This window comes from Salvia splendens, chromosome 22 (genome assembly GCF_004379255.2).
Source record: "Salvia splendens isolate huo1 chromosome 22, SspV2, whole genome shotgun sequence".
NCBI classification, from domain to species: Eukaryota; Viridiplantae; Streptophyta; class Magnoliopsida; order Lamiales; family Lamiaceae; genus Salvia; species Salvia splendens.
In genome coordinates, this window is record NC_056053.1 from 14700265 (window position 1) to 14709950 (window position 9686).

The 9686-nt window shown below is 35.1% G+C and overlaps 1 protein-coding gene across 1 annotated transcript; it reads left to right on the forward strand.

Annotated features, from left to right (window-relative positions):
- Positions 1-2443: 2443 nt before the first annotated feature.
- Positions 2444-7671, forward strand: LOC121785733 (kinesin-like protein KIN-14N). Its single transcript, XM_042184152.1, has 16 exons — positions 2444-3130; positions 3202-3346; positions 3416-3525; positions 3611-3730; positions 3822-4025; positions 4578-4787; positions 4862-4936; positions 5062-5208; positions 5332-5470; positions 5760-5869; positions 6141-6302; positions 6387-6598; positions 6673-6754; positions 6852-6956; positions 7034-7138; positions 7238-7671. The coding sequence occupies exons 1-16, from the start codon at positions 2963-2965 to the stop codon at positions 7415-7417; spliced, it is 2274 nt and encodes a 757-aa protein (XP_042040086.1). The 5' UTR covers positions 2444-2962; the 3' UTR covers positions 7418-7671.
- The last annotated feature ends 2015 nt before the right edge of the window (positions 7672-9686 follow it).

Here is a 9686-nt window from a genome sequence, read left to right on the forward strand (position 1 = left end):
GTGGTGTGCGAAATCTGCCACAATCTCGATCTCCATGTTGTCTACGATCCAGGAGAAGACCACTAAATCAGTCTCCTCCCACTCCTGATAATCTTTATCTGTGGGTTTTGGGGATTCCGGCACTCCGGTGATATGCCGCAATGCCCTTCAGCTTCCGATGGCTTCCCGCATCAGTCGGGCCCATAGTGCATCGTTTCTTTCATTTAGCTTGAATGCTACTGTCACATTCTTGCTTGCTTTCAATTTGAGATCACCGGTCTTGACATCTTCTTCGTCTGCCATTTTCAGGTCTTGATTCGTCCGTCACCACCTTCTGGTCGGGACAGGTATTCGGGCAATGATGAGATTATATTCTGATTATTTGGCTCTGATACCATGTTGAAGGGGGGAATTATATTCATTCAAGTATATGCAAAGGAGAGGGAGTACACGCCTCATATAGGCAGAGAGCATTATACATATGGTAAGATATATACATGATTTACCCTAGCTAAAATTAGGGAAAGAATAATTATAATTGATTCTGTAATCTTCGTGTATCTTCCGTGATTTTGTATATCTTCCATCAAAGAGCACCATATATTAGCAAGCAAAATTTAAATTCTCAAAGTTGATATGTCATTTCTACATTTTTTTTTCATAATCATGATGTCTAAAAAAATCGACATCAGTGAATTTAAGGGCAATGTTTTTTTTATAGTAAAAATGTCGCAAACAATTAACAAATGGCTTACTTAATAAAAAATGTGATAGGCAAAAATAAGTCACACGAAGCAAAGCAACTCACAAACAAGACACAAAGAAAAGCTTATTAAGCTAAAACAAGTCGAACAAAACCTCAAGATATAAGACAACGAGGAGAGCAAGAAATTAGGAATAGGCAAAAATATGGAAAAAATGGTATATCGCTCGTATCGTATCGAAAAATATTAAATTTTTGGTACGGTACGATACTGTGCAGTAAGTTTTTGATACGGTAACGATATGAAAGTCAGACAGATGAACAACAAAAGTAGTAGAGTTAGTTTAGTGGATTGTGATGTTTATTTTTTATTTTAAGTTTCTATTTTTAGGAAACAGACCAAAAATGAAAGAGTTTATGTATTTAGGAAATAGAAGGAGTAATATAATTTATTTTTTAGATTAAAATCATAAATAAATTCATCTATAATTTATAAATCCTTTATTAATTTATTTATATATTTGGAGAATATTAATAGGAAACCCTATCTCTCACAATCCGACGTAATTTGCAATCTCACGGTTCTCACCTTATTCTCTCACAAGCCGCTATCAATCTCCGGTGACGTCCTTTGCCCATTGCCTCTCTTCTCAATTCCCAGTTCAATTTTTTTATTATTATTACAGTGGAGATTTTTCTTCTAGATACACACCAAGTCGTGACAAGGCTTACATATATTTGATTTATCGTCCTATAATTCTTGAATTGAAGTAGCTAGCTAGTACTCATTTTCCAACAGTTTCAAAATAGTTGAAATTTAAATTAAATGTTATCTATTCTCCATTTCCAATGTAGTTGAGTTATTATTTTCGAACAATTCCAAAATGGTTGAATCATTTTTTTTACAAAAACTATTCGTTTCTTTGCACTCTTTTTTTCCTATTATATTTCATTCTTTTCATTGTCTAACTTTAAAACATCAATTTTTAAAATTTATGATCTCCGGAGAAATATCTCAATTAATATATTAATCATGAAACATAAACACTATATTCCTTTTTGTCTCACATTCTTTGAGTCGTTTTTTAATACATAAAAAAAATTATGTTTCATGAATTAAAGGGACATAAAAGAAAGTAGGACAGAGGAGAGATATGAGAGGTGGGGTGAAGACAGAATAAAAGAATAGAAATTAGATACTGTATTTTATCTTTTGCTATAAAAGAATAACTGAAGTAACTTGTGAAACTTTGTCATTTTGGTTAGTCTCTACCAAAATTAGTAAATTTCTATTTTTAAAATATTTTCTTTAGTAAATTTCTATTTTTAAAATATTTTCTTTTTAATAAGGTGAGTCTTATTCTCTATTAACAATACTCAATAATTTTTCCTGTCTATCATGTCATTCCAAATAGGATTAATAGCTAATTAAATCATAAAGTTTGATCAATCATAAGCTTTGAAATTGAAATAATAAATCACGAAGTTTCAATTTTTCTCAATCGCCCCATTCATTTACAAAATATCACCTTTTAACGATATTCAAAACGACGTATTTTCTTAATTCTTTTATTGTTTTATTGAAATATTATTGCTTTGTGCATAGATGAGACAGAGGAAAAAATTTTAAACATTGTGACCAGAATTTGAGTAAATTTAATGATTTAATTGACTATTATTTATTGAAAACTTTCTTGTCTAATATAAAGAAAAACTAGTCTATTTTGGAGAAATTATATTTACAACGGATCTCCCTAACCAGACAATTTCAAATGGCGCTCAGCCTTCTCCTTCGCTAGCCGGCTCTCCATTTACTTTATCTCCACTTGATTAAAGTAGCAGCACCCAATTTTCCCAGATAATCAAAAGCTTCAGCAAAGAATCAAGAATAATTTCTCTCTCTCTCTAATCTGTGATTCCAATTCAAATTTTCTTTTCTTTTCCGATCCCTGCAATTCAAAGCAATGTTCAATTTTTAGCCTTAGCTTCCATTGCAACAAACCACGGCCCCACCATCAAATTCAAACCATCCCCTCCCACTCCCTCTTCACTCAAATGGCTTCCAAGAACCAGAATAAGGCTCCTCTCAAATCAGTTTCTCTTCCATTAATGTAATTCTCTTTTATAATTTTCAAATTGCTGCGATTTCCCCCATTTTTGAAGCTGTTGTTGCTTAATTTCTACATTTCTGCATATAACCTTTTTATCTTCTCTTAAATTATACATAGCAAGTGTAGTAGTATCGATGAGGTTTCCATAGATAAGAAAAGAAGCACAAAAATGGCAACACGAGCTCAAGCTCGTCAAGCATTTTCAATTGTAAATGGGGCCCAAGATCTACCCCCAATTCCAAGCAATTCTGGTTCTGATTGTGGTGCAATTGAGTTCAGCAGAGATGATGTCGAGACATTACTCAATGAGAAGTTGAAGAAAAATTTGAATTACAGAGTGCGTTTGCAGTGGATATTTCAATTATTAGTTATATCATACAAAAGTTTCATGCTTGATTTGTGTTGCAGGAGAAGAATGACAAAATGATTGATTTCATTAAAAGGCTTAAGCAGTGCATCAAATGGTTTATGCAGCTTGAAGCAAACTGTGTTGAAGAGCAGGAAAAAATTGAGAAACTGTTGGAATTGGCAGAAAAAAAGTGTGGTGATACAGGTATGATGGTTCGTCGTCTCATCAACAACGGTCTTTGTTTACTTGTTAACATTTTGTGGCTCTCCCCAGAGTTGGTGATGAAGGCCAGGGCAGATGAATTGAACTCTATTATTATGGAGCTGAGGAAAAATTTGGAGGCGCTGCAATCAAAGTTTGCAAAGGAGGAAGCTGATAAATTGGTACGAGGCTGACATGCATCGAAAGTAGTTTCATGTTCCTGTTTTTTGGCTTGTTATGAACTGAACTTATGAATGAATCTACTAGGAAGCATTGGATTCTTTGGCTCGAGAAAGAGACTCGAGAGTTGCTGCGGAGAAATTACAAGCTTCTCTTTCTGAAGATCTCAGACAAAGCCAGCTAGATAACACTAGTGCCAACCAGAAGGTAGGTCGTGAATGCTTGTAATTTGAAGTAAACGTATTTCATCTGAGTGCAACGCTGACAATTGTCATCACTGGCTGTCTGCCTTCTGTAGGTTCAGTCACTTAATGATACATATAGGCGGTTACAAGAGTTCAACACGAGCTTGCATCAGTGGAACAGTAGGCTTCAATCAGATCTTGAAACAACAAACACAACGCTCAAGCGTGTTCAGGAAGAAAAGGCAGCCATTGTGGAAAACCTTAGCTCTCTAAGGGGCCAATATACTTCTCTGCAAGAGCAGCTTAGTTTGTCACGAGTAAGGTTTTTATGGTTTTTTTTTCTTTCATAAGATCTGTTCTTTTCATTTTGCATGAAAATGTTAAGTAATTATTCATGTTCCTAATATGAGTATAGGTTAAAGAAGTGGAGCACTTTAAGGATATGCCCAGTTACGGTTAGATCTGTTTATTAGAGTAGCTGAACATTGGTCTGAAGCATTTTATCTCATAATAGCCAGTGTGTGGCTTTTTGTGTTCACCAAATGACATCACTTTCACAACAATGTGGGATCGGTTTCTTCTGATATACGACTGCCATCTCTATATATTAAAAATTCAAAATGTGGAATATGTGATTTACATATGCTGATTGGTCTTTCACAGTAGGTTATTTTTTGTTGTGCTTTAATAATTTTTTATTACAATCATTTTTTTTGCTAATTTTCACATGGTTTTTACATAGTTCCATATGTACATGTTAGACTAGTTCTAGTTTGTTTCCTTCAGTGTTACCTGAGATTGCAAAATGCACGATAGTCATGTAGATGACACTATTTGAAAATGACTTATTTCATACTTGATCGTCAAAGGCATCCCAAGATGAGGCAATCAAGCAGAAAGAAGCACTAGGCAGTGAAGTTTCATGCTTGAGAGGCGATCTGCAACAAGTGAGGGAGGACCGTGATAGACATTTATCACAAGTTCAAGGGTTACAATCTGAAGTTTCAAATTTCAAGGAATGTACTGAAAAGTATACAGCAGACTTGGAGACTATGAGCACTAAAACAGTGGAACTGGAGGTTTGCATTTCAATTGATGGTTTGGGGCGAAGGCTTGAAATGTTTTGATTAATGGATATATTTATTTGCTGCAGTCAACATGCTTGGTTCAAAGTGAGCAGATAAGGAGATTACATGAACAGCTTGCTTCCGCCCAACAGAAATTGCAGGTTGTTCATATGGGCTAAATTTGCAATTTATACCAAGACCTTTTTAATGTTATCATAATGCAATTTATTTAACAGAAATTCCTTTGTTTTTGTTTCATTTTGCCATTTTTTTTGTTCCTTTCTAGCTTTCCGATCTATCAGCTATGCAAACGAGATCTGAATTTGAGGAGAATCAGGCGTTCATTCTTGAGTTGAAAAGTCGTCTAGCTGATGCAGACTTGAAGATTGTAGAGGGGGAAAAAGTGCGCAAGAAATTGCATAACACTATTCTGGTACTTTGTTATACACAAACTATTTGATTTTATATAACTACACTCTCCTATTGTTAGAAATTTAAGTTATTTTCTTATTTATTTTTTGATATCTTAGTCTGGTTAGAATCCTTGCTAATACAGGAGTTGAAAGGGAATATTCGTGCATTCTGTAGAGTGAGACCCTTGCTTTCCGATGATGGGGTTGGAAATGATGTAAAAGTTGTTTCATTTCCAACATCAATGGAAGCGCAGGGTCGAGGCATTGATTTGAGCCAAAATGGTATGTCCATTTCCCTAAATCTTGTTTATACTCCCCCTGTTACCTAAAAATAAGAACTTTTTGAAACGACATGGTTTTTTAATGCAAAATTGGTAAAGTAAGAGAGAGATAGAAAGAAAAGTGTGTTAGTGGAAATTTCCTAAAAAAGAAAGTTTCTATTTTTAGGGGACGGACCGAAAAGGAAAGAGTTTCTATTTTAGGGGACGGCGGGAGTAGTATGTATTATTAGTATATTAATAGCTCTCATGTCAATAATCTCTCAATTTTCTACCTTTTGTTTTCCTGCAAGGGCAAAAGCATTCTTTCACTTTTGACAAAGTATTTGTGCCTGATAACTCACAAGAAGATGTCTTTGTGGAGATATCACAGCTTGTTCAAAGTGCGCTTGACGGATATAAGGTAGTACCATTTGTACTGAACTGAAGAACCATTTTCTAATATTCTTACTAGAGTTATTGCTGATCACTGATAAGAAAACTCTACAAACTTATTAGTAAGTTTTAGCAGTCACTTATTTACTTGCCAAATTTGGATAGTTTTTTTTAGGACTTTGGTATCATCAAAAGGAACTGTACTTATGTTATGTTACGGAGCTTCATTTTCCTATGATGGAAGTTGCACATTGGTGCTAATTCACAAACTATATTAATTTGATTGCATTTCATATCAGGTCTGCATATTTGCCTATGGGCAAACAGGCTCTGGTAAGACATATACGATGATGGGTAAGCCGGGCCTACTAGATCAGAAAGGTTTAATTCCACGATCACTAGAGCAAGTATTTCAAACAAAACAAATGCTTGAAGCCCAAGGATGGAAGTATGAGATGCAGGTGTGGATGAAATTGTGGTCCTTCATTTATGCGTTTTCAAAGAATATACAGGTATATTTTGGCTAAAATTGTTTACATGTATAGGTGTCAATGCTTGAAATATACAATGAAGCAATACGTGACCTGTTATCAACAAACAAATCAACCTTTGATGCATCACGAGTAGAAAATTCTGCGAAGCAATATGCCATCAAGCACGATGCAAATGGCAACACCTTTGTCTCTGATCTTACTGTTCTTGATGTCCGCAGTAGCAGGGAAGTTTCCTATCTCCTAGAACGGGCGGCACAGAGCAGGTATGAAAAAAATATACAGACTATGTAAAGCATTATTGATCTTTTGTGCTTACTTTCTGAATGTATTTCTGTAGATCTGTTGGCAAGACCCAAATGAATGAACAATCTTCAAGGAGCCATTTTGTCTTTACACTAAGAATAGCCGGTGTTAATGAGGTATTATTACTATTTGCTCCACATTATGCAGTCTGTGCCTCTTTCGGAACTCTGTTGCGTAATTTGCATCTTACTGAGGCTTGTTAATGTTGTATAGAGCACTCATCAGCAAGTACAAGGTGTGCTGAATCTAATTGATCTTGCTGGTAGTGAGCGTCTTTCCAAGAGTGGTTCGACTGGGGATCGGCTTAAAGAAACTCAGGTATCGAAGCAGAGTTACCTTGAGTTGTTCCTTGCAAAATTCTTGAACTCTCTGACTTATTATCAACAATCGATCAGGCCATCAATAAAAGTTTATCATCGCTAAGTGATGTCATTTTTGCCTTGGCGAAGAAAGAGGAGCACGTGCCGTTTAGGAATTCCAAGCTCACTTATCTTCTCCAGGTAAATCTTTAGCTTTCCTTATAGTGAGAAGTTATGTGATTGACTATGTTAGAAATGCTAACATTGGGAATTTTTGTTGTTGTTCATATAAAAATGCAGCCTTGCTTAGGTGGAGATTCAAAGACTTTGATGTTTGTGAATGTTTCACCGGATCCTGTATCCGTGGGCGAATCACTATGTTCGCTACGGTTTGCTGCAAGGGTGAATGCTTGCGAGATTGGCATCCCAAGACGTGAAACCAATCTAAGATCTACCGATTCTCGATTGAGCATTGGTTGATTTTAGTTACACTATTTTGTAGATTTAGGAAAGTGTGTTTACTATATGTTCTTGGCACTTGACAACAAATTACAGAAAACTAACTACATTTACATGTAATATGTACAGTTGAAGAGATTGGGTATGTATCAGATGTAGAGATATACACAGGGCTTCAGCCTTTCTATTATTCATTTGGATGTAGTCAAGATTTTTGTATGATGCAATTTGTGATCTTCACAATTGTAATCAGAGTAAAAGCTAGTTAATTTAAATATGTACTACTTCTAGAACCTGATAGTGATAGAGCAATCAAAAGTTGAATTTCAGCAATTATAGTGATAGAATTTTTGGACAAGCTGAGTTGAAAACAACGAGAGATTCCACAGAAAATAAATTTAAGGTTAATGACTTGAAAGCACACATCATTTTTTGACTCTTAAAAAAGGCAGAGAAATGAAGGGTTGGCTTTTGCAATTAGCCGTAGATAGTGCTCCCTACATCTTTCTTTCTTTTTTCCTTTTCATTTTTCTTTGATGCTTAGTTCCAATTCTTGAATAATCTTCGCCACCATTCCCACTTCTGTCTCAATACAAAATTCGACTAGACTTTGATCTATTTTTGCTTGGGCTAGTGCCCCACAAATTGATAGATTTTTGTCGGAAATTTTCACTCTTTATTGGCAAATCAAACAAAATAACTACTACTCTCCGTCCGATTCAAGATATCTATCTTTCTTTTTTAGTTTTTCTCATTCAAGATGTCCATTTTTTATATATATAAATAAATTCTTCTATCATCCCTTATTATTAAAATATTCAATCACATTTACCACTGTACTTTATCACAAACTAATAGTCCACCTAAAACTCTGTGCCACTAAAAAATATGGACATTTGAATGGGACAAAGAGAGTATAACAATTTCTCATATTGATTTCAATGATCATTTCTCTCATCATTGTTGGTTTTAGAATAACCTATGAATTTCTATCATGGTACCGATGCAAGTTATTGATTTAGGTCAAATGTAACTGAGCCAGTCCAACAGTATATTTGGATTGAAATTAAAAAAATGATTGACCTATAGTTTTTAATTTGGTCCAATTCAATACAGAATGAAGGGGTTGGCAGCGGAAGCGTGCGTGATTTACCGATCATATAAACTTGATCTATTTAGGAGATTATTTAAACAAATTCTATTCGCGTAATTATCACATGTATCATGCTCATAACTTGAATTAAAAACATGCTTTAGCACATAAAATCCCTAAAGCATGCTTACTACAGAATTAGCCAATTTAGCTTGTAGATTCAATCAAGAATCGATGATGGCTTGCTCCGTCTCCACGTGAAGATCTTCAATACAAGACCTCGGATCTTCTGACTGGTGTCCCGGACTATACGCCGATATTTGTGTGGGCAAATCTCACCAACGTACTAGGACTCGAATAATGGAAGACAGAAACTGCTCACGGAGAGAACACAAATTTCGAGCTCTCTCTTTCTAGAGGGGGACGAAAATTTTGTATATCAAAAAGTGTATCTTCTGTCTCCTTTATTCTCCTATTTATATAAGTCACATATTGGACCCAGTCAGGGATCTAAGGAAGAATTTGGAACAGGCCTCACCCAATTAGCTTTTTTACTAATTAAATTGAACCCACAATTTAATATAAGCTTATATTGGAATATTACGAGCAGTCACTACAGAAGTAATATTGCACTGCCTTCCAAATCCGAAATTACAAGTATTCCGGGTTTCCTTTAATTGCATTTGATTTATTTCCCGCGCTTCAGATAGAAACATCCATTAATTAATTAATGTCAGCTATAGACTTAATTAATTAACATATTTCGAATTCCAAGAGTGGACTTAGCAAGAAACTCTTATTTATTATTCATAGAGTAATCAAACTCCAACTAGTTAGGTTCCGAATAATAAAACCTCGTTTCGAGCTCCTCTTGTGGATGTTATCAAACGAGACTCTCCTCGCGCACGTTTCAACATAATAGCAATCCTAGCACTGCTAGATAATGATCACCACTACCCAATATACCTGGATCGTTGGGTTACGAAAAACCCGCACCTTTGGTAAGTCAAAGTAGTGGATACTCAATGTCGTGTGCTCAATGCTAACGTACATTGATTAAGAAATTAATTATCAAGACCTCGTCTTTCAGTAGATAGCATAAAGACTCGTCTTGCTGTTAGATCCATTCAGTGCTATACCACACCAACGTCATCTTATTTCAATAAGGATTAGAAATAATCGGACTGACATTGCAAC